Source organism: Alligator sinensis, unplaced genomic scaffold (genome assembly GCF_000455745.1).
Source record: "Alligator sinensis unplaced genomic scaffold, ASM45574v1 scaffold1452_1, whole genome shotgun sequence".
NCBI classification, from domain to species: Eukaryota; Metazoa; Chordata; order Crocodylia; family Alligatoridae; genus Alligator; species Alligator sinensis.
The window spans coordinates 251,136-275,988 of record NW_005842994.1 but is presented as its reverse complement, the minus strand read 5'-3'; the positions used below and the strand labels follow the sequence as shown (position 1 = coordinate 275,988).

At 41.8% G+C, this 24,853-nt stretch overlaps 1 protein-coding gene across 4 annotated transcripts in view; it reads right to left on the bottom strand.

Moving 5' to 3' along the window:
* The window catches only part of HSPBAP1 (HSPB1 associated protein 1), a 66,136-nt gene that overhangs the window by 25,292 nt on the left and 15,991 nt on the right, over window positions 1–24,853 (bottom strand). For 3 of the 4 annotated variants that reach the window (XM_006036641.2, XM_025192984.1, XM_025192986.1), the window contains exons 2-4: window positions 10,751–10,936; window positions 4,618–4,802; window positions 68–204 (exon numbers count right to left, since the gene is read on the bottom strand). In XM_006036641.2, coding sequence (XP_006036703.1) covers window positions 68–204; window positions 4,618–4,802; window positions 10,751–10,936 — 508 coding nt within the window. Of the gene's footprint in view, window positions 1–67; window positions 205–4,617; window positions 4,803–10,750; window positions 10,937–21,315; window positions 21,347–24,853 lie in introns of all 4 variants that reach the window. The other variant, XM_025192985.1, reaches the window with a different exon arrangement.

Here is a 24,853-nt window from a genome sequence, read left to right as displayed (position 1 = left end):
TTAATGGCTAGGCCATGGGGAGAACTCCCCGTGGAGATTCACCCAACACACACACATTTATTGTTACCTTCCTTGTACTTGCAACACCAAATTGCAGCCATAAGAGTCCAAATGACAAGGAGTGTTTGCTCCCACTGAGCCAATCCACAGCGTGCTCTCCCTTCCATTTCTCCCGGGGAAACCAAAGTCAGACCATATTACATCCTGTTGGGAAGGGAGTGGGGGGAAAGTTATTAATGTAAACAACCACATCTGTCTGACACCCCGATTTCCTTCGACTCTTGGGTCCTGTACTTGTAGGATCTCCCCCCCCCCACCCAAAATGACCTTTTTCTCCTTTTGCTGCTTCTCTTATTTCACTGTGGGTAGAAACAGATATCACCTTTCCTCACCTTTGTGCTGTGAAGCAAACAGCTATCCAAGCCCCTTGTCACACCACAATTGCCCAAAATCTGTAGCCATGACTTAGGGTGGTAATGAGGGACAAGGGGCAACACACTATATGGGACAAGGGGCGACGTGTGTTGGCCAATAAAGCACATCAGCTGTGGTGGATCTGTTTGGGTTTGGCAACGTCTGTTTCTACTCTCTGGGAGTACACGCACACATTTGCTACGCAGTAACCTAAATTACTGCATAATAACTAAAAATTACTGCACAGTATGGGTGTGCGTCTACACGTGCATGCCCATACTGCGCAATAACTATGGTGACTTACACTGACTTGGGCATAAATTTGATACCTGCATGAAGCAGGTACTAAATTTATGCCTGACTAGTTACTGCACAGTAATGCCTTACTGTGGAGTAAAACTGTGTATGTGAACTGACTTGGGACTAACTGTAGTCCCAAGTCAGACCATACACAGCATTAATGCGGTTTAATGCCTGCACGTGTAGATGCTGGCCTATTTTCGCTTACTGCACAGTAACTTACTTCACAGTAAATATAATGCAACGTAAATGCACGTGGAAACATGTCCACTGTGTAGAGATTCCACAAGTCTGTCCTTGGCCAGTCCTCTAAAGTCTTATCTGTAGGTGGCATCCTCTGTTCTCTTAGTCCGTCTATGCCAAGATCTCTCCTCGTGTTTGCGCTATCCTCATATCTCAATGTGAAGAGACCCTCCTGAATGTCCCACTGCCTGCCCTAGTTCTTTTCCAAATTTTGCTTTCTTATCTCAACCTAACAATTCCTGGCTGAAAAGATGGGGAGAGCTGAAATTCTCATATAAATAAGGAATAATATTTTCATTCCTTTTTTTCAACCTGTTCAGTGATCTGTGGCTTTCTTCCTCTCTTTCTTGCTCAACACTGTGTCACCGCTTCCCCCAATGTTATGTAAATTTAACCTTTCCCCTTGCTCTAATCCAGTGGCTAAAGTTTTGGGTCATTTCCACCCTTGAGTTCTGTAAGCTTTCTCTTGTATGATGAGGCAAACTGTGATCTGCCTCTGCAGTTGTGGAAGGGTCCTTGGCAGTGATCTCAGTGCAGTTCTGCTGTCAAGGGAGAAAGGCCCAGGAGAAAGGCGTAACTACAGATGAAGTAGTAGAGGAATCCACCAGTGTAAGGATCTTCCCTTTCCTTTAGTATGAGAGCCAAGGATATGCATTGGACTTCAGAGGCATCTTCAGATTGCTTTTAACTGAACTTGTATAAAGGATTTCCACCTGCCCCATGCCCACCTTGGACTCTTCAGGCAGTTTCTGGGCAGAGGATTTTGCTATTAGAAAATATTTAATGTAAACTAACCTGAAATAGTGTGACCTAATGGACAGTGCCTCAGACTGGGACTCAGAACACCTGGGTTCATACCTAGCTCTACCACTATTGAGTAGTCTTAGGTAAGTCACTTGACCTTTGTACCTCAATCTTTCCATCTTTAAAATGAGGATAACCCTACCTGCCTGCTTTGTAAAGCCCTTGGGTTGCTAGAGCTGAAAAACACTATAGCTAGGCATTATTACAACCATGATCATGCCATGACTCAATAGTATGGCACCCTCAAAGCGAATCCAATAGAAGTGAGGTCTTGCTACGGATATTTGATTTTAAAATTACAGATTTCAAAAGTATCATTTTGCGGGAGGCAGAAAGCAAAACGCTAAATGTACACATTTATCAAAAGCAGCAAGAAATCAAAAAAGGAAAAAGTCACTCATGGATTTCAGCAGTCATTACATTTAAAATCCAATACAAGTATTTCAGTGATAAAGTTAAGTGTAATACCATTGCTACACTTTAATCTCACACCTAAATAGTTTTTGTATTTTGTTACAATTTAAGTGGAAAGAAAGCGCACATAATCAATATAAGATTTAAAAGAACTTTTTCAAAATGCTGCAGCAGTAGTAAATACTTGAAGCGATTATGGGTAAAATAGTTTTTAACCAATGAACTGAAAAGAAACTGGTAGGATTACTGAAATCTTGGCACAATGGGCTTCTTTTCTACAATAAAAAATCCACAGCAAAAAGAAATGCACTTAAAAGGTATTCCAACCATAGCAGATGGCACATTACTTGTGAATTACATTTATTTCATTTGCTGCTTATAATGAAGTTAATCCATACCCGTATGTCACTCTAAAAGGTCTCATTTCTATTTAAACTTCATGCATATATCTTGCTTCTGATTTATTTCTCAAATTCTGTAATGAAATATCAACTGAACAAAAAATGTAAGATGCTAGATACTGCTCATAGATTAGAATAATGGAATCATTACCTTAACCCACACAACTGTAAATGATAAACAGTGCAATCTAAATTTCAAACAACTTCTAAATGGCCCTATTAATCACTATAAATAACAGTGCACTTGGCCTTCTTTTCCCCTTCAAGTCACCTTAGGTAAATCGAACTAAAATCTAAATGGGAAAAAGTGGTTAACATCAAATTCACAGGAGAACAGGGAAGAATTTCTCCAGAGTTGTTTTGCCTGGTGCAAATGGTGCAGCAGTGCATGGAAGTCCTTGCAAGTTCAAAACTGACTGCAAAAATTCATTCCCGTGCCAGCATAATCAGTGTATGAAATGTAGGTAAGATCCCCAGGCCCCTAATTACATGCTTGTGTGGGTGGAATGCGGGTTGCTTCCTTCACAAGCATTTTCTTATTGACCCAATAAAACAGTAGGTTAGGTTGATGTGCTGCACATGGATATTTTATGTACTCCTAATAATCTTATACCATAGACTAAAGGATTCTGCTGAAGGCAAGTAAAGATCAGGCTGAGAGAGGGCCAAAATTAGAAAAAGTCATGCAGAGACTGGGAGAGCCTGAAATGGTGCTGGCACTTCAAATTTAGCATAAGCAGCAAGAATTCATTTTGTGAACAAATGCTGAGTTAGCACCCCGACTTTTTATAACTGTGCTGCCTATGTTATACAGAGCGTTGGTGATGTGTTCAACCTCCTGCAGATCCCTTGGCTGTTATAGTTTTTAAATGGCCACAGTATATTTAAATAGAGGGCTGAAATGAAAAAAGACTACAACGCGCAAAGCCACACACCTGGTGACTAACAACAAACCATTCTGTGCTAGACTAGTGGCACTTGTACACATGATGTGTTGTTTAGATACGTGTCACGAAACAATACCAAAAATCGCTGTTTCACTAGGTTAGTCACGTGTGAATATACATATTGACGTCTTTTCATCGCGGTAGATTTTGATTTATCGTGGTTAATTAGACCACCTCCAATTTGTTTTATTTTTAGTGTGGCCAATTGTTCCACCAAGATTATTTTTATTGTGAAAGTTTTGTGATGTGTAAGTGGAGCAGATGGAGAAGGTGGAGAAAGACCAGGGTATCCAAGTTGAGCACAGAATCACCACGAACTCCTGGAGTACTGCAGCAATGAGAAAGACAAATGCGATTCCACCAAGATATTTTCAGTGGAGATAAGGGAAGAATTGTACACGGCCCAGTCAAGGCCTTATCTGGAATACTGCATACAATGCCTATCACCCAGGTTCAAGAAAAATGATTTGAAAATGAAACCGGGAAGGTCTACTAGGACGATCAGGGATAGACTTACAGCAAGAGACTAGGAGAGTTTGGCTCATTCAGTGCACAAAACAAAGGCCGGCAGGGGATACGGTAGATGTCTGAAAATACATCAGGGTAAACAGAAGGCATGGAAAAGGGTTTTTCAAGCTAACTGGTGATATTAGAAAAAAAATGAATGCACTTAGGTGGGAAATTGGAACAAGGTTTGTAACCATTAGCAAAATCAGATTCTGGAGCAGCTTTTCAATGGAAATAGAGGGAGGAAAATAATTTATCTGCTTTTAACGCAGAACTTGATAAATTTACATGACGTCAGAATGAACCCCAGGATACAGGAGGTACCTTTTAGTCTGATGCTCCTAGGTCAAGGGCACCCAGACCTTTAGCTGGATGTTGTTTGCAATGAGATTTCTGTTAGAACAACCTTTAAATGGATATCCAATAAAGCTTCAAAGCAGGAAAAGGAAGAGGGGAGGGGGGATGTTGCACTGGTTTTGAAAGCTATAATAAATCACTTAATGATTAACCAAGACATTCAGGAATTTTTTCCTGCTTGTTTTGAGTCGAAAGTAATAGCCTAGTAACAGGTAAAGTTAATGGTCTACCTGGAAAATTTCTGTTTTGTCTTCAAATATCTTAGCTATATACTTGTAGTCAGCATAAGCCCAGTATTTGCAGGAATCATAACAACTGAATGGTCCGGAGAAGCAAGATGACAGTCCAGAACTCCAGGCCAAAAACTCTTCAAGTGTAGCATGCACATAGCTGCACTCGGTTTCAAACTGAGGAGCTGGAGCAATACAAGAAAAGAAAACCATTACATGCATACTGAATAGATACAATAAAAACAGACATAGGGCTAGGTAGTTCCTCTTTCAACTCAGACCACTGGCTAAATGCAATATGCAATCCACAGCCAATTTAGCTCTGTTGACTCACACAGCTACACATCTGAAAACTGCTGAAATTGCCAAATTTATGATTTAGCACAATTAACAGGCTTATTTTACTTCGTTCCTCTTATTAAAAGTAAACTGCTAACACAAATACCCCCCACAAACACTCATATACACCCTGTGTGTACTGTATTGGCTCATTTGATTTATGGAGGTGGACTCTTCCATCTTTTTACTTCCCAAAGATCATAACTGAATCAGCACAGTTATTACTAGGAAGCAAATTCTGGAGCAATACCCATGTCCTAAACCCCACCTAAGAGGCAAAGTCTCTATTTTTCAGTAATTATAAAGAAACATCTGGAAATGTACCATGCCAGACAAAAGATTCACTCAGGTTATACCCCAGAATGAAGAAAGTTTCCTTTCCTTAAGAACATACAGATAAGAGAGATTTTATATATAGCAATCTTCTGATATCCTACCATGACAAAGTATTTAAAGTATTTTCAGAAATGGAAATCAACTCTCCAAGTTGAATTCATTGAAGTTGACAGAATGGGTTGTTTGAAAATTCAATGGAAAAAATGCTCAGTTGTCAAAGTCTGTTTAGGAAATATTTTTAAACTTTGTTTTGAATGTAAAGTATGCCACAAAGACCCGTGCTCTAAACATCCTAAGGATCTTTCTTGTCTTGTGTTAAAAGGGGAAAACAGGGTTTATCAAGCCAGATGTAGATAATCTGATCAGAAGGTTGGCATTCCCCAAATCAAGTATTACAGATAATCCAGACAGGCTAATTTAGAGTGAAAATCAACACATACAAAGTCAGAGTAAAATGGGTACTGAGTATTGCATGGTAATCCAGTCCCAAGCCCAAGACTTGCTTCAGTACAGCCTTTCTGTGGTTTATTCCCCAACCTTAAGTTTGACGTAATGTCGACAGGACCTCTGCCGTTTATACTTGGGGGTTTTGGGCACTAGCTCTGTGCAAACGGGGAGACATGGGCATCGTCCTGAACGCTCGGCCTCACACAAACATAGGCAGAGCACATCCAGGCTGCCTGCCCAGCACAGAAGTCCCTTGCACAACTACTCTGCCAAGTGCATGCACCTTGTGCAGGGGTATCATGGGAGTCCCATGACACAAACAGTCTTGACTGTGCTCTCTACTACTGGGTGAATTTTATCTATAGGGTAGGATTCGCAAAAGTGCTCAGTGTTGGCTTAACTCTAGTCCCAGGAAGGTCAATGGGAGCAATTACCATAGGTGTCAATAGGAATATAGGTAGGGCACTATGGAGAAGCCCTGAAAAATTTGCCCTTATCAAAAAAGAATGAAAAATAAAACCAGAGGGTAGGCTCGTTAGTGCTATTCTGTTACATTTTCATCATCAGTTCTGTTGAATACACCATAAAGCTTGCCAATAGAGCAGTCAAGTCTTTACTGCACAGTGGACAAACAATACCAAATTAGTAAAGCTCCTGTCCATGCTACTACTGCTGCCTTGTGCCAGGGTGATTCTGGTAGGTGCTTCGGGGCAAGGTTGGGGAGCCTGCAAAGGACTGTGGCTGCCATGCTGCTATCAGCATCCTAGCACAGAGACCTTCCTTTCCCATTACAGCAAGTCCTGCCAGCTTCAAATAGACTCATCCAGGAATGTAAAATGAAAAATTACACACTGTACTAAAGCCGTTATTGTTGGGGGAAAAATTACCTTAGACCACATGAATGGCAATGGCAGAGCAGTAATTCAACCTTGTAACACTCACATGCAGCTGCTTGAAAAAGGAATCCTTTCATTTTTCTACAGCAGGAAGGAGCTCGGGGGGCATTCATTCCTTATTGCTCCAATTTCATTATCATGGCAATTCTCATCCAGTCTCGTACATTTGTTCATATTCCCTTTGGGCAGGTGAACAGCTCTCTTACAAAACTTTATCGCTATCATCCTGTCATTTTCCATTGTAGTAGGCTGGATAGCAGTTCTCTATCTAGCTCCCTATCAACTTCATTAGCTAAGAATGTCAGATAAGCCTCATATTCAGCAATATATATATAAAAAACGTGGCTTGGTGCAATATGAGGGCTTCCTCCAAAAATTGTTCTCTGCATGAGAACTGCATGCAAGACATGTGAGACTCCCCCAATAAACTTAAAACCCTGTATCTGATTTTTCCTATGCGTTGCAGTCCAATACTGCCTTCGCTATCCAGTCATTAATGCAATGCACATCATCTCACTAAAAGATGGGCTGATGGAAAAATTAGATAAAAGGTATGAGTGCTATTGAAGGCAGCTCAATATCTGAATCATTTTGATGAGAACAAAGAGTGCTCATGACATTGCCTATTTTCCAAGATAAGTTAGGAACCAATATTTTAAAGTGAAGAAATATGCTGTTTCTAACTTTCAGCATATTCACTCCAAGCTTTCTTTTTTTTAAAATGCCAGCTATGAGCGGTAAGTCCTGTAGACTATTGAAGACACTATCTCCTAGGCTATAAACCTCCTTGGGGTAGGAATCTCTGTTTAATTTATGTCTGGTTCAGCACTGCACACACTGTAGGTGCTTAGCGAATAATAAACAAAATAAAAAAACAATTGTATTTGGACAGCCTAGAAAAATGGAGATGTGCACTGCAACGTGCATGCAAATGTAAGTGTCTGGAATCTGAAAGCAAGAACATAAAATGGGTCTCTGAATACTTAATGATTAAAAGCTGCAGAATTTGTAAAGTGAGATCATTCTTAGATGAAGCCCAACAATCTGAAACTGGGTTAGTGGGGTTTTGCACTGACATAGGAGGAGGATTGATTTGTGGCTTTGATCTCTTCCCCCAGAATTAGCTCTGCATTCAGAGATGTGAATAGAAAGGAGGACTCTGGACACAACAGCAGCTCACCTGGCTCATTAAGGACTGATGCTGACAGATTCCAACTCCTGCTTCATCCAGATGGGAAAGGAGAAGCGGGGAAAATGAAATATCCTAAGGCTCCAATAAGGATGCAAATGAAATGCCTCCATCCTTTTTCTTTTTTTTTTGTTTGAACACACCCATTCAAGCACCCATGCAGGACTTTTGGATTTAATTATTTAAAAGAATTCAATAAAGAACAACCACCCAGCATTAAACCATAATTAAATAAGAGTAGTCCTTCATGGAGACTGCCCTGCCTTTACTTATTACTGAATGAGCTTCAATTCACAGGGCATCCACAGACTACAGCTATGGCAACAGACAATGTGAAGTGGTTGCCTGGGCAGGCAGGTCCCAGGTCATTTAGGGCCTTATAGAGTAAAACCACCAGTTTGAACTCTTTCCATAAAGCCATAAGGAGACAGAGCATTTAAATGATGGCATCATGAGCTGACAAGTACAGTGGTTTTATTCTGCACCAATTTATGAATGGATTTAATGTGCAGTCCCAGGCACAGCACATAGCAATAATCTAATCTTCAGACAACGAAGTAACATAAATAAGACCTGCATCCAAAATAACTGGTTGCAACCTCTAGCCAGGCTTAGATGGGAAAAGCCCTCATTGCCATTGCTATGCTGACCACTACTATGATCATTCAGCAACACCCATATATTGTAGTCCAGTGACCACTGGCAGAGGAACACACTGAGATAAGCAAATATAATCTTTGCTGTACTTTCTAGTTTCTTTGAACTTATACTACTGCCATCACCCCAGTTCAATAAGCCATCCTGGATTTGGATAAAGAGCAATTGGAAAGAAATGGCTTCAGACCACACCACGAAACAAAAAAACCTTAAGTATGCAAGAGAAAGGGAAGCCTTCTTAATTTCTAGCAACAACATACAAAATTTAGTCTGTTATTTTAGAATTGCAGGTGGTTCAGTTGACATTCTTACAATGTAAGATATTTGATGGCTGCAAAGATCCTCATTTACCGACAGGATAACCCCTGGAGGGCTCTGCCCACATACTGGAAGACATTTCTAACTTACATCAGCATATAATGGCGTGTTCTTGGAGGAAAAAACCGAATGCCTGGGGACTGGATTTCTCCGGGGATCAGTGATGAGTGGCAAGATAGATATAGACTTTAACATCCACATACAAAGATATTGCCTGGTTTGAATCTATCCAATACCCCTGGTAACTGCAGGCTGCTGACAGGTCAATAGTGTCAGTCTAACATTTACCAAATGGGTGTACTTGGGAGGAACAATACAGTACAATACAATACAGTAGATCCTGTATTGGCCAGTCTCAAGAAAGATACCTGAGATTTAACAGAAGTTGAGACTCAAATGACCCTTTCATGCCAATAGGGACCCCTGAAAGTTAGGATTCAAGTTTTAACAAGATATGGTGTAGGCTTCACTGCCAACACCTATACTGTGCTAGTTTCCACTGCTGTCAATCTGGCACTTTTTAAAAGCAATGCAAGAATTTCTGGGTATTATACTCATTCTATAAAAGCTTGAAATTTAAGACTTGTATTTAGATGTTCAGACTGTATTTCTTAGTTTCTCCATCTGTAAAATGGGTATAGCAATGTCTACTTCACAGAGGTGATGCAGTTGTGTTTGCAAAGTGTCTGAAAACCTAAAATGTCAAGTATTACTCAGACAGTTCTTTTTATTTAATAAATGACCCAATATATATGGTTAGTCCCATGGCTTATATCTTAGTATATTTGCTTTAAAAACTTCTCTCTGTCTCTTTTTGCTCTTTTCATGGCTATTAAAAAAAACAGGCTTAATTAAAATTCTGTCCTAATGAACTGGCCAGTTTTTGTGTAATGCTACCCTCTGCTATCTAGGCTTAGAATTGTTTAGCTACGTCCTTTCAGGACCAGTTGCAGCCCAGAGAGGGGAGCAGCTCCAGTTTTATTCTATCCCCACTTCAGTGCAGGCATGTAGGAATAAATGAAATGCTGGCTTTGCCCGCCCAACACACTGGCTACTTCAGCTGCACCTATGCACAGGTGAATGTCTGCTGTATCAGGTAAGTAGGGCTGGAGCTAGACTACAGAAGCTAGACTGTAATGCACTTACAATCTATTTTCTGGGCTGCAGCTGGGGCATGGTAAGCACTGGGTTTGTGGCAGAGCCAAAACTTGACATCCCCATGGAGTAGGGGTCTGTGGTCTCAAGACAGGAGGTTCTTAGTTTTTTGCCACAGGCCCCCAAACTGAGTACCACTGCTGCAGAGATTAGCAACGGCTTCATTAGCTATGAAGCTATGGGTGACAATGGATTTATTTATATACTAGCCAATTGCCTGTCAGGAATGATCGGGGGGTGGGGATGGGCGGGGATGGAGCGCCACTGCCTTGTGCTGCTGCCACCTCCCAGGAGCAAGGCGGGGAGGGAATCTTGCCCCACCGTCCCTTCCATCCCCCTCGGCCAGCACCCCGTGCTGCTGCTGCTTCCAAAAACTGATATAGGCTGCTAATGGCCTGATATTCAGTAGTGCTCAGCCCCACAACTTCTGCAGACTGGAGAGATGCAGGTGCTCAGCACATCTGAACCTTTAAATCATCTAAATGACTTATCTGTGGCCACCCAGAAACTCTGCGGCAAAGCCAGGAAAGGAGCCTAGGATTTACGGTTCTCAGAAGTCAGTTTTATCCAGCAGACTTACTGCTTCCAAATGTGAAAAAGGAAGGCGGATGGGGGAAGACGAGGGGAGACAGCACCGGCTCATGAGCTAAAACAAACTTCCAATTTAATTCCTCATCCACAGCCTTTGTTAGAAGCAATGCGCTGTGCAAAGAGCATTTGATACAAACATTGCAAGGGCTTAAGGAGGCCATTAACTAGTATTTCAGAGCACAAGATAATACCATCCAAATCCTACCCGCGTCCATTTTCTTCATTCCCAGTCTAAACTGTATTGTCTTTCCATCCAACATCTCAGAGAGATATTTTGGATTCCAGCGCAGTGCTGGCCAATCAAAAGCCATGTTGCAGAAGACCGCAGGTTGCTGTAGAGACATCACGATTGCCTTGGCTTTCTCTGGAGTAAAAGGTTTGACATCTTCACCTATGGATGGAAAGAAACAAACAGCTGTATGATTCACAATACAGGAACCGTTATCATCATCTCCTCAAGTCTGGAAAACATAAATTACTAATATCTCCCCTGCTTTCCGGTTAATTTTTCCACTGTGCTTACAATATTTGTTCACATCAGATTTCTACTGAAAGTCCAGAGAAGTTAGTCTGTACATGAAATTAAAGTTTTAACATGCACATCGACCCCTAGAATACAAAAAGTTTAGCATTTATTTATGATCTTGGATTCACTCATGCAGAATATGGTTTAAAACGTGTCTAATAATTAAGAGCTTTTTGATTAACGACCAGAAATTAGAATATAAAAAATAAGACTAACGGTCTTTCTGTTCCTCCCAAGTACAGAGCATTGCCAGAGAGGGCGGAAACAGTACTAAATGCATCCGATTTTAACGAGTAAATGAAACGTTCTTTGCAGTGTGAACGCAATGGCAGAGATCTCAAAAGAGACGTTTTTAAAATTCTCTACACCTACAGGTTTTTAGAAAGACAAAACTTGTACCAATCCAAGGACTATGCTAATCCCAGATTTCAATTTAGCCCTTAGTTGTTTAGAGATTTATATGCCCCAGTGAAACTGTCAAGCTGAAATGTTGGCAACCTTGAATAAACTCAGCAGTTTTACAACAACTTCCCTTTAGGGACACGTTGAGAGGGAAAACCTGTTTTAAAAAAAAAAGAAGTGTAACAGCTCCATAGAGCTGGAGCAGTGGACTACATCTCTAGATCATAAAAAATATCAATTCATTATTCTAACCTCTATTAAAGTTAACTCATCCAGAATTTGTATCCACATAATGCCAAAGATTTAAAATGACTAATAAATCTGTTTTGTTCCCTGTGCCCCAGACCAGTTCTTTAACTGTTTGGGGGTTGAATCATGAATCGGCCACACTGGCATGAGTCAGTAAAGGATGATATAGCCCCCCATATTCGCCCGTGCTAGTTTCCCCCATCACAACGAAGCGTAGGAAGAGAGGTGGGATCTGTAGATCCTATTTGGTCCGGATACGTGGGTGGGCAAGACTTGGTTCTACACACTTTCTTTACATATGCAGCAACATAAAAACGCCAGCATGCCAGGAGCGGTATACAGAACTAGATTTAGACTTGGCTCAGTGTAGAGCAGATGGAGAGGATCTCAAGGCTCATCTAGTCCAACCCCCAGCATGAAGGCAGGCTTTACTGTGCCTAAACTATCCCTGACGGATGCCTATCTAGCCTCTTCTTACAAACTTCCAGTAAAAGAGATTCTACTAAGCCATTATTTTTCCCCAAAGGATGAACTGCTCTGGCATTCATATTTGCATTTTTAACCTGAATCTATCTTCCTGTAGTTTAACTTCACTGCTTTTGTACAACCTTCAGCAGCTAGAGAAAACACCTGCTCACTGTCCTCTTTAGGGCAACCTTTCAAATGTTTGCAGACTTGTGTCACCCCTTGATGAGCTTTTTCTTAAATTAAGAACGTCCCCGGCTCTTCCAGCCTTTCTTGGTACAGCTTGCTCTCCAAACTCCTGATTACCTTCATTCCTCTCCTGCAAAAGTCACTGTCTCCTTATAATGCTGTTCCTGGGTGGCATGATACGCTTTCACTCTTGTTTCCAGGCAATGCCATGATTAAGTCAATGACCACTAAATATTTATTATTTACTAAGTATTTCTTCTGTGGTAGCACTGAAAGTCTCTAACCAGGGATGGATGGACGGATGGATGGATGGATGAAGTACTGTACTTGCATGTTAGCACAGTATTTGGCATACTAAGGAAAAGATCCCTTGCCCCAAAGAGTTTGTATCTGGAGCATAAAAACCAAGAGGCAATGTGGAATAGAAAAGCAAGCAAACAAGGGGAACACAAAGTAACACCACAGAAAAAACAGGTCCCGCACAACAATTCGGAGAGCATTCAGAAGGCTTTGGGATGCACCAGGGTTGTAAAGAAAGATGTGAAAGGAGGCTGTTGTGTAGTTAGGAAGAGTTTTACAACATACAACTCCTATGCAGAAAGTGGGGCTTGAGGGGGGTAGAAATGTGCTTGATGATCCCTTTGTCAATGGACAATAAAGACTTGAAGCAGTGCGGCTATACTACTGTATTTCCCAGAGTATAAAGAGTACCTCATCAGAAACATTGGTGCTGAATAATTGACCATAACTGAACCAAGGATAAAACACACATTTTGCATGTTTCTTGGAGGCAGATAAGATTAACAAAGACCAAAAGTCCTGGTCTTTGAGAGACATGAAGGATGTGCAGATCGATAAATGGAAGGGCAGCACAACAAAGACGTAATTTCCAGTAAAAGATGGCATCTCCAGGAATGCGCTTATCAGAACTAAAAGCACAGACTGCATGATCTCCTGCATGAACCAAGTGCTAACTTCCAGCCATGAAAATGATGCTGCTGTGGGCAGTCAAGAGCACCACAATGGACTCAATCCTGGAAGGTGCAAAGCACTCTTGCCCAAATTGTAATTACTTGAGGCACTGAAACCAGTGAGACTCCTTATGTGCTTAAATTCCAGTATGCGCTGGAGTACTTTGCTGGGTGGAGCCACAGGGCTCAGTGCCTTGTAGGACGAAGCTCTTTATGGATACCCTGTTCCCTCCCATCATTTGCTTCATTTGGAAACTTAAGTTTGTTTTTTCCCCTTTGGCCAAAGCCCGATTCTTTTAGAAGAAGCAACAGCTCCGAGTCAATCAAATGAGCTGCAGTATAGAACAAAGTCATCTGTGGATAAACGCCTTCAAGCTACATGGTGTAACATAGACAAGATCTGATTTCATTAGTCACATGAAGCTGCCATAGGTTCAGATCTGACACGCAAGGGAACAGTGATCATTAAGGAAAGTTCTTCTGGAGTTTTTCCTACCGTAGTGGTTTAAAATAGCAAGAAAATATCTTTCTGCTTTGAAAGCATTTAACTGAAGAACCTAATACGCTGTACACTTAGCCTCTTTAGAGAGCATTATTTTTGTTTGGAGAGAAACAAGGAGGCTAATAAAGGGAAGAACAAAGAGCACATCTTTCTTGTAGCAGATTGCAGGCTTATGTTCAAATGCAAAACCTGCAGCTGGAAATAAAGTGTGTATATTTGACAAGCAGAGTGGACACCTGCTCCCATAGAGACCTCCCAGAAAGGAACTAAGGCTGGGATGTTCAAAGGAGTTGATGGGCACAAGGTCCAACTCCCATTAAGTCCCCTTGGTTCTCTTGAATATCCCAGTGCAGCAGCTTTATAACAGAGGCCTTCATTCTAGGCCTTCATTTTGTAATATTCCAGTCACTTTTTTAAAAGTAGCTGGCATTCCTTAATTTATACTTACTGAACTTCCTTCTGCATGCAGAGCACCACAGAACCAACCCAAACATGGTGTTGCTGTAAGACAGATATAGGGGACACTTGGCCTTTTACTCTATATTACAAACCAAAGTGTACGGAGGCCTTGCAGGGACCATTGGTTTTGCCATGTGTTATATGAGGAAGGAGAATCTGTGGGTTACCAAGCAGGTTAATAAGCGGTCCATCAGGGAATGGAGGTAGGGCCACAACCAGGCTGCCTGTCCGACATTACTAATAAGTCGCTGCTCACTGCTCAGTATGTCTGAGAGTACACTGGGTCAAAGACAAAAGGCAAGGCTCAGTCAAATTTTAGACACTGCTAGAAGGATAGACAACTTAACTTTCCCACCCTGAATTGCTCCCTTCTGGTGTGATTTATGGTAACATAGTGCAGAGTTAGCTGTTGATGACCTGACAGCTGTGCTGGTCATATCTGTCTTTCAGCTTTTCAAACATATAGTAAAATAAAATTACTCCTAGTTAGACTAAGTTTATCACCACACAGCTGTTCTTTTGCCTGTTCTGCCATGAAGAAATCAGTAAGCTTAAAAAGCTTCAGTTTTAAAGGTGTGTGTGTGTGTGTGTATATATATATATATATATAGGGTGTGTGTATAAAAAGTATGTGCATATAAATGTGTGTGGGTGTATTTTATATATTGTGTATATATAGTATGTGTGGGGGTGTATATAGTGTGTGTAATAAGTATTTATATGTGTGTGTGTGGGTGTATTTTATATATATATATTGTGTGTGTGGATATAGTGTGTGTTATAAGTATGTATATATAAGTGTGTGTGGATGTATTTTTATATATATATATATATATATATATGTATATATATAGTGTGTGCGTAATAAGTATGTATATACAAGTGTGTGTAGATGTATTTTATATATAGAGAGAGAGAGAGAGTGTGTATATATAGTGTGGGTGTGTATATAGTGTGCATGTATAAGTATGTATATATAAGTGTGTGGGTGTATTTATTTATTTATGTATTATATATATATATATATGTATGTATGTAGTGTGTGTGTGTGTATATATGTGTGTGTGTGTGTCTTTTATATATATGTAAAATACACCCACGCACACTTATATATACATACTGATTATACACACAAGATATATCTATATATAGATATATATAGATACCCCTGCAAACAAATTGGGGCAGTTTTCTTTCTTGAGGCATTTCTGAGAAGTGTATTCTAATGTCAGGTGAAGGTCAGGTGTGGAGATGCGCCACAAAGGCTGCGGTAAAAAGGTTTATTGAGCTGTCTGCTCAGCCAGCTGTTGATTTGGTGCATCTTGCTGCCATGATCTATGCATGTGTCCTGGGTTTCGCGAGAGGTGCCTTTTAAAACTCTGGATCAGGGCTGTCCAACTGGCAGCGTGTGGGCGGTGTGGACCATCTATACTGCTGTGGCTTCAGAACCCAGGGGGCGAATGCCGCTGCTACGTGCCCCCACGGCCCCTTGCCTGCCGTCAAATTCGGGCCTTCAGGTACTGCTGGAAACTCAAATCAGAAGTAGGGGATAAGGGGGGCCAGTGATCGTGGTGTTCGCCCCTTGGGTTTGGGAGCTGTGTCAATGCAGAGGCTCTGGCAGCTGCGCTGACAAGGCACTGCTCTGCTGCCAGTGGTGGGTTAGCAGCCCTGCAGTCCAGATCCAGCTTGTAGAGCGAAATAAGTTGGAGAGCTTGGATCTAGATGAATACGCACGCTTAGGATGCTTACAGCTTGAGCCACAGGGAGGGCCTGTATCCAGGCCAAATAAAAACAGACCCTTGACTTAAAAAAAAGTTTCCTTTTTCAGTCATTCTGGTTTCAGCCTCCTCTGATGCCATAATTACATACCTTACACATGACTATTTTGAGATATTTTCCTTCAAAATCTAAAGCTAAAAACGTAATGAAAGGAACGAGTTATTTTCAAAACAGCCCAGCCTAACGAGATTTCAATCATTCTTAATTCCAACTTAATATACTACTGAGTTTACGATTTTAAATGCTTTTTTGCATATAACAATACCTGTCCGTAATTGATTAGATAAAATAAATGGCAGAATAATATACTAAATCTGTTGTTCTTTCTGGGTGTAGAATTTAAAAAACATATAGCAATAAAACAAAAACCTCAAATACATTTATTCAAGGAGGGAAAATGGTATTTCATCAGGGGTCTGTGCTAGGAATCCTTACATGTCTTCAGAGTTTTATGTATTCCTTGGTGGAATCAACTGTCAGTTAAACATCAGTATTTTGTCAAAATGTCTAGATGATTATGAAGGCAAAGGCATGTGATGAAAGGTAAATATCAAACACTACATCAAAGGGATAATATGAAAACTTAGGTGACCCTCATCAACATCCTTGGCATGGCCAGTATAGATTTTTAAAAGAAAGTTCACGTAGAAGCAGTCAAAGGTAATTGAAAGAGCTATCTGAACATCAAGGCAGTCTATAAAGGAGACAGAGTCCAAATGTGCAAAGATAATCTCTTTCTTAATCACAGTTAGAATATTTCCTTTGACAGTGACCTCATCAGCTTATATCGCCTGCATTTCAGTATCCTCTCATTTGAAATTCATGGGCACAATTGCTCCTTTCAAGCATCTGAATGTTAGAGGATGTCATCAAGTGAGAGCCCATTAAAAAAACCAACCTTTTCCTATGGGGTGGGTTAGGTCCTTGAGTGTGGGCCAGAGAAAGATCGCCAAATTTTGTTTTAGCTTGGGCGGCAGCTCACACACACTCTGGTTCATGTCTCTTCTGTATTATGGCTTCTCTCAAAACTGTCAACCAGCCATCAATCAGTATGAAAAGAAGAAGCAGAAGAAGGGGTTGAAAATACTTCTGGATCTTATTAAGCACTTCTGTCAGTTCCTGTTCCTCTGCACAGAGGAACCAAAACAGGAGACTTGTTTGAGACCCCAAGATTTTCTAAAGCGTGTGAATAAAAATCAATCTAAGGACAACTGCTGAGTTTTGAGAAAAAGCTCTCTCAGGCCAGCCATGTTTCTCTGGGTCTGCTCTTGAAATGGCCTTGAAAGGGAGAGATTCAATTCAGTGGTGAATTTGGTTCTCTTGCCTACAATGATCAGCTCAGTTTCTTGCCTACAAGAGGTTGAAGAATGCGCTGAACAGCGCTATGTGAATACCATCCCATCAGTGAAAGCCCTGCTGCCTTAGCATCATAGGGAAGTAGGGGTGGAAGTGACCTCATGAGGTTATTCAGTGTTTCTCAACCAGTGGGATGTGTCCCACTGGTGGCACTCGGTCATGTAGGTGGGACTTCAACTCATTGCACGACTGAAAAACTCAAAGTTGTTTGCACTTCAAATAGATTAATCAACGGATATATCGAACAGTGGGGTTTTGTTGTTATCGTGGTGGGACCAGGGTTTTTTGACAAAATGGATGGTGGGACATAAGGTGCAAAAGGTTGAGAACCAAGAATCTAATTTAGATTCTATTCCAGCCACCTACTCAAAGCAAGATTATTTGTGAATAAACCATCCCAGCTAAGCACCTGACTCGTCTTTGGTGGGGACCATCCTCCCTGCTCTTCGACTGGCCTCTGGGGGATCCCCCCCGCTCATCGACCAGTGTGACCAGGATTTTTTGACCTCATGTGGGTGGGATGTAAGTCCAAAAGGTTGAGAACTGCTGTAACCCCAGAACCTTCTCTGCAGTACTGCAATCTAGCCAATGAGCTCCCCATCTGTATTTGTGCATGCAATTATTCCATCCCAAGTGTAGGACTTGGCACTTGTTCTTGTTGAATTGCGTCTGATTGATTTTAGTCCATTTGTCCATCTATCCAGGTCATTCTGGATCCTAGCCCTGCCCTCCAGTATCTGCACCTCTCCACCCAGCGTGCTGTCATCTGCCTTGATAGATACCAAACCACCTTCCTCTATTCAATAACCAAGCAGCCCATGAACAGCAAACAAGTAATTCCTTATTTCTTTTTACCAAGGAAGGGCACATGGGTTTGGTCTTGACAAAAGAAAAAAAAAAAGGCGGCTGGAGGACAGAACAGTCCTGCAAAAACTTCTTTCCCATTTAGACATTTTATAAGATTTGGTCTAATGTCCACTACAACAGAATTTACACCAAGAATCTTACAGAGATCAGTTGTTCATGAATCTGACCCTTTGATGCTCCCTGTATTCATTTAGCTTCTCCTCTTGAAGAAACCACCCCTCCCCATGACTTCCCAGATGAGTTCCTGCAGGGGACAGTAAAATGTGGTTTTGTGTTTTAATTTTTCCTTTTTCAGTTACACTGACAGCATCTGGACATGGTAGAGAGGCATCAAGGAGAAAAAAATATGTATTTCTTCTAACACAAAGGTGCTATATGATTTTCTTATAAGGTGTTACAAGATTTGACAAGTACTGGAGCTCTTAACAACGGAGAAGGTCTCTTGAGTAGTTCTCTCCATGCCTTACACTAATTAGGCAATAAAATAGTAGGTTCATTTACAGAATAGTTCATCTGAGGGTTATTCCATTTCTCATGTGAATTCCTGGACAGCTTGACATACAGTATGTGGAGATGGCTACCTAGCCACACAATTAAAGGGTCATCAGCCAGCTGTGAAAAGTAACGCCAGTTAACCCATGCATAAAACAAAAGGTAAAACGTCCTTGTATATTCAGGTCATACCATACCACTTAATAAATCAGTTCTGTCACATTACAGTTCCACACAAAAAATACCATTTTTGGTCATGTGAAAACAGGACAAAAGAGCAGGTATGAATAGGCAAGATTGCCTTAATTATGTACCACTTCATTTGAATGGTTTCGTGCTCCCTAGTGCATGTCAGTTGTTGTAAAAGAATATAGTAATTTAAAAAATATATATTTTATTAACCACGTGGCTTTGAACTACATATGAGCACGTCTTTTTCAGAACAGCACGTAACTTACTTTCAATGCAGTAAAACAAATCATTGCTCTAAATTTTTATTCTTTGCCTCCCAAGAGGCCCAGTCATACACATGTAGCTGTGTGAGAGAAGTTAAGCAAATGCAGAGCTGCTGGTCATAATCACAACCAACTGCAAGGGCCTTAATCATTGCGAATGACTGTGTAAAGCCCGTTCTTTCAAAAAGAAAAGTTCCTTGCCGCTATTCTTTCTGTCACCAAATTCTATGCTAATTTACACTAAAAAAAGATGATGTTCACATATCAATGAATTGTGCAGAGCACAAGTCAATGCATAATCTAGCTCTTGATAAGTGAAAAAAATAAATAAATAAAATGGCATTTTGTATACAATCTTACAACTTGGATATAGTCTGTGAGGGAGGGAGATTCATGTTCTCTTTTTAAAAAGGCGCAATTATTCCAGTCTTCTGCTGCTCAGCAGTACAAAACAATTTGATTCAACACAGTGGGAGTGCTTTCAAATTAATTCTTTGTACCAGCCCCAAGAAGTGACTCTTCCTCACTTACACAAGAAAAGGCAAGTGTGTTCCACACTGTGATGGTACAAGAAACATAGAAATATATCGAATCCCAGTAGGGATCGTAAAGTATGAACTTGAGATCTGCCACTGCAACAAACTACATCATTTGACACGGATGTTTTGTACTGTTTGGAGAGGTACTTCATTGGGGTGACATTTCAAAATAATAACTTGTTAAAGGAAAAAAAAAATCCCAGTCTTCTCTACATGAAAAGTTTTAATCTATGAAGTCTGATCCAGGTTTCAATACTGAGGGAGGAAAAAGGGTAGTGATGATTTTGACAATTGCTTTCTAGCTATTTTTCTTTGGATTGCCAAGAGAAAAATCCAATCTACATTTCCAATTAATAATTTCTTCTGAATAATTGTGTATGCAGGTCTTGAGGCCAACAGTTTAGCACAGTGGGGAATCTGAAGAAAAGTGGACTTGATCAAAGTTGTTTAGAAATTACACGTACTGCCATTTAAAAGTTAAATGTACTGTCATTCATTTAGAATAATTTAGCAAATTAGAAGAATTCATTAGTGAACTATAGTCATTTCTTGCCAACAGACCCTGCTGTTTAAATACAGGGTTTAATTGAGAGGTTTTAGAATGATTTTCCAAAGGAGTGGGAACAAGTCCTACTTAAAAATATTTTTAGAATAAGCTTCAGCAAGCTGTTTTCCTTGTAAATGTATGTTCATTTATCCTATTTTACACAGATACAAAAGTACAGAAAGAGTTAAATGAAAAAAGCTAGGATTTTGAACATGGGACTCTAGGGGGGACCCTGTTATTCAAGAATTAATAAACCTCCATATTTCTAGAAAATTAAAAACCCCAGCTTTTCAACACCAGAAGTGAAATGATTTGGGCAGGAGGTCACACTGAATTCTTTTCCATGATATTATCTCTAAGTAACAATAAATAATAACCAGTAAGTGATTCCTCTGATCTGCAAACAAAAAGCCCCTCTAATTCATTCTCTCTTATGTCAACCCGATGCACTATTGTATATATTATACATGCATATATGCGCGCGTGCGCACACACACACACATATCTAGCACCTGTGCGTGTATGCGTGTGTGTCTGTACACACAAATACTGTGTGTGTGTGTGTGTGTGTGTGTGTGTGTGTGTGTGTGTGTGTGTGTATATATATATATATATTGCTGAGTTTCCAGGGCAGAGCACAGGGATTTAGATAGGACTTTTCAGACCACCTAATGCCTTATGCCCTTTCTGATCATCTCATGAACTACTATTTATCTTCTACCTTATAAATGACAGTGTAGTGTAAAGACACCCGTGTTAGCTTTAAACGACTGCTGGAAGTAGTCTGGCCACAGGGACATGGAGCTCTATGGAGGTTAATTTGTCAGAACTCCTTGGTGCAGTAGCTAGACTGCTTCTGATCCTCAATTAACGTAAGCTTGGGTAATTCCACCACTGTACTTAAGATTGCTCTCAGCCACCAACAATTTCTGCTACCAGTAAAGGCAGAGGAGAAAAGAAGACATCACCCACCTGCTCCCGGCAGCATCCCTGAAGAGTGCAGCTGCCAACAAAGGGAAAGACTGGTTAACAACTCAGTGGGCGCATCCACACAAGTGTGGACGTTTGGTTCCCCAGGGACAAGTAGCAGTGGTGCACCTTGTTAATTATCCCCAGAAAACACCCGTGCCCATGCACTTTGGCACGCGACAAGTTACCCTGGGTGGGGTACAAGAGGCTGGGGCCAGCACTGTGCTGGCCGCAGCAGCCTTGTCTGCTGAGAGAAGCCTGGCCTGCAGCCGCAGCATGGCTCCAAGTAGCCTAGCTCCACTTTTGAGTGGCACGCACTACGTGTGTGTGTGCTGCTCTGCTTTTCTTTCCCATGAGTTTTTTTTGACCCCTGGATATCCAGGGGTAAAAACCTGTGGGGAAAAAAAAAGCAAAGCAGCGCACGCACGGGCAGCGCTCCCTTGCAGTGCGGAGAACATCTGAATGTGCGGTATGGGGTACTGCAGATGCGTTTGTGGTGCCACATACCGCGCAGCCATGTTCATCTGGACGCGGCCAGTGAGCCTATGCATGACCTTATGTACAACCAGCTTTGCTTTCAGTGGAAACTATTTGAGTCCCTGACTGATGAACCAGAGCTTTGTCTCCATTCAAACTGTACTTTCGTTGTGTTTTGTTGTCTCAAGCAACCACATCATATAATCTCATTCACATTTATCAGTTGCATCTTAAATTTAATTAGCCTGTTTGGAAGGACGCCTATTTGGAAGGTTCTTCCACAACCTCACTCCTATGACAGTTAGAAACCACCTCTTAACTTTCATGGCCCACTTATGCTAATTTCTTCTTATGCAAACTTTCTGCTCCCTCCTCTCTATTTATTACTGCCCCAAATACATTTGGAGAGAATGATCATATTCCCTCTAAGCCTTTGTTAAGATAGACTAAATACATCAAGCTCTTTTAGTCCTCTTTCATAAAACAGGCTTTCCATACTCCTGGTCATCCCAGTAGCTCTTCTTTTCACCCATTCCAATATGGATTCTTTTTCCTTAATTATGGGTGACCAGAATTGTATACAGTAATCAAAATGGAAAGAACAGAGTTGATACTTTTGGTGAATTTTCTATATTTTTTTTCATTGACAGACTTATGGGATGCAAAATAGAATGAGCACTTACTTAACAGATGAATATCTGTTTAATTTCCAAGAGTAAAGATTATGGACTTTGACCAAAAACATCCAACAGGATGTAAACAGAGTAAGGGGGTACAGAACACTGTGCTTTATCTTGTGCCATCTTGCTACAGATCCCCACTTCTGTGCCTTCAGCATGCAGATTACATCCAGTTACACTATTGTCGGAGCACTTTAGTGGGCAAGCAGCACTTTCAAAATGTTTTTGCGGCACTGGTGTACATCGCTAGTAACTCTTATTCCCTTTCTTGACAAGCAAGGGAATTTAGTACATCAACTAATACTAATATAGTGCAATAATTGAAAAACTGAAAATTCACAAGTTAGGAAATGCAGACATCTAGGCTTTGATGAAAAATCAAACCTAGCTATCATGGACTACTTTCTGTATCATTGTATTGCTTGCTTAATAGGCAATTTGACGTGTTACTGTTTAAATTAAATGCAACAGAAAGTACAGTGGCAAACCAGTAGGAACTCGGAGTTCAGAGCGTCACTGTGTTGTACCATGTGGTCAATGAAGGCTTCAGGATGAGAGCAGCAAGAATCTCTATTTTCCTGCTCAAAAAGGAAAATATATTTCCTTTAGCTAAACTAAAAGAATACAACAGGGTTTCCTGAAATTCAGTCCTCCAGGTATTTGTAAAACAGGCTGCAAATAGATTTTTTTTTTAATGATGACTGTCCTCGACAGACTAGCTTAGTGGTGGCTCAACATTTTTGCCCCACACGCTGAATGAGTGGTGTGGGGCTGGTTCAAGGGCCAGACTGGGCCCTGCGCCACCCCTGCCTGGCCCAGCGGGACAAGATCAGGCCTCTGCAAGCTGGACTGGGCCCCAGAACCCCACACTGCCCCCGCCCAGCCTGGCGCATCATGTTTGGGCCCCCACATGCCAGGAGTGGGCCCTGGTGCCCTACGCTGCCCTGCAGTGCACAGGGGCATGTCATGCAGCCCATGGGGCTTCCTTTAGGTCCAGAAATTTGGCACCATTCTCCTGCTGCCAAATCTCTGGGTCTGTGAGGAGCCCTACAGGCCACATAACCAGGCACCGGGAGCTGAATATGGCTTGTGGGCTGGGGGTTGGGCACTCTTAGACCAGCTGATTGGTAAAGTTGTAGACATTGACTGTTAGGTAGACACTAAGAAGCCTAAGTGTAACAAAGACAGACAAGGTTCCTTGGGTGAATTTGATATCTTTTATTAGACCAACCCAAATGGTTGGAGAATAGTTATTAAGCAAGCTTTCGGGTTCAAAAACCCTTGGTCAGGCTCAGGAAGCTGCAGCAGTTGGTGTGTAACAAAGTAACAATCGGGCCTGTTACCATGCTGGCCCACCTTCCTGTCTGGGCAGTCTGCCTGCCCACACTTGTATGACATGCCTTGATGTAAACAATAAGTTGGGGGGGTTTTTAAAGCAGGTGGCTGCTCATTTTAAAGCCCGATGCCAAGAGCATATCACATAGCTCCAAACCTTCCCTTATACTGTGTCCCATGCCTCGCAGATGGCATCCAAATTCCACTATCACTTCCCCAGCCCCTTACTGGGCCACTCTGGCCTCTGGCCCAACTAGGCCTCAGGCATCCTTGGATGTGCCTGGACCTTAACTCATGCCCTCTTACTGGGGCCTCCACTCAGCTTGTGTGCAGTCCTATCGGACGTCTTAAGACCTTACTCTACACAGCTGCCAACTGCAGCTAGTTCAGTCAGCCCATATGTAGCTCCTTAGACTATCTTAAAGGCTTACTCTACACAGCCACCAGGTCACTACTACTCTGCCCCCTCACTGTGGCCTCTGGGCCTCAGGCGTCTGACGACTTACCTGGGCCCTCCTAACTCAGCCTATGGCTGTTCAGGCCTCAGGTGCCTGTCGACATCCCTGGACCCTTCTGGGCATTACACCCCCTTGGGCCTCTATCGACTTACCTGGACCCTGCCCCAGGCCCCACTCAATGGGCCTGGGCCCCTGTGCTTCTCTGTTGGGGTGTGCTCCCTTAGCCTTTCCCCTCCATGGGGTAACCCGCAAGGCAGCGGGGCCTGACGCTTTCTGGTGCCCCATACTTGCCCTTCACTAGAGAGGCACAGGAGTAGCGTTTCCTGGAAGCTGCCCTGCCAGAAGCAGCCCCACCACACCATCCAACCCCAGCAAGGTGTAGTTTTAGGGCCAATTTGGTTCCCATTTGCAAAAAAGGGAGGAAGGAGGACCCAGGAAACTATAGGCCAGTTAGTCTTACCTCAATCCTGGGTAAACTTTTTGAGAGAATTATCCTGGCACATGTCCGCGAGGGGCAGCAGGGGAGATTATGCTTAGGGGCAACCAACATGGGTTCATTAGAGGCAGGTCCTGTCAGACCAACCTGGTGGC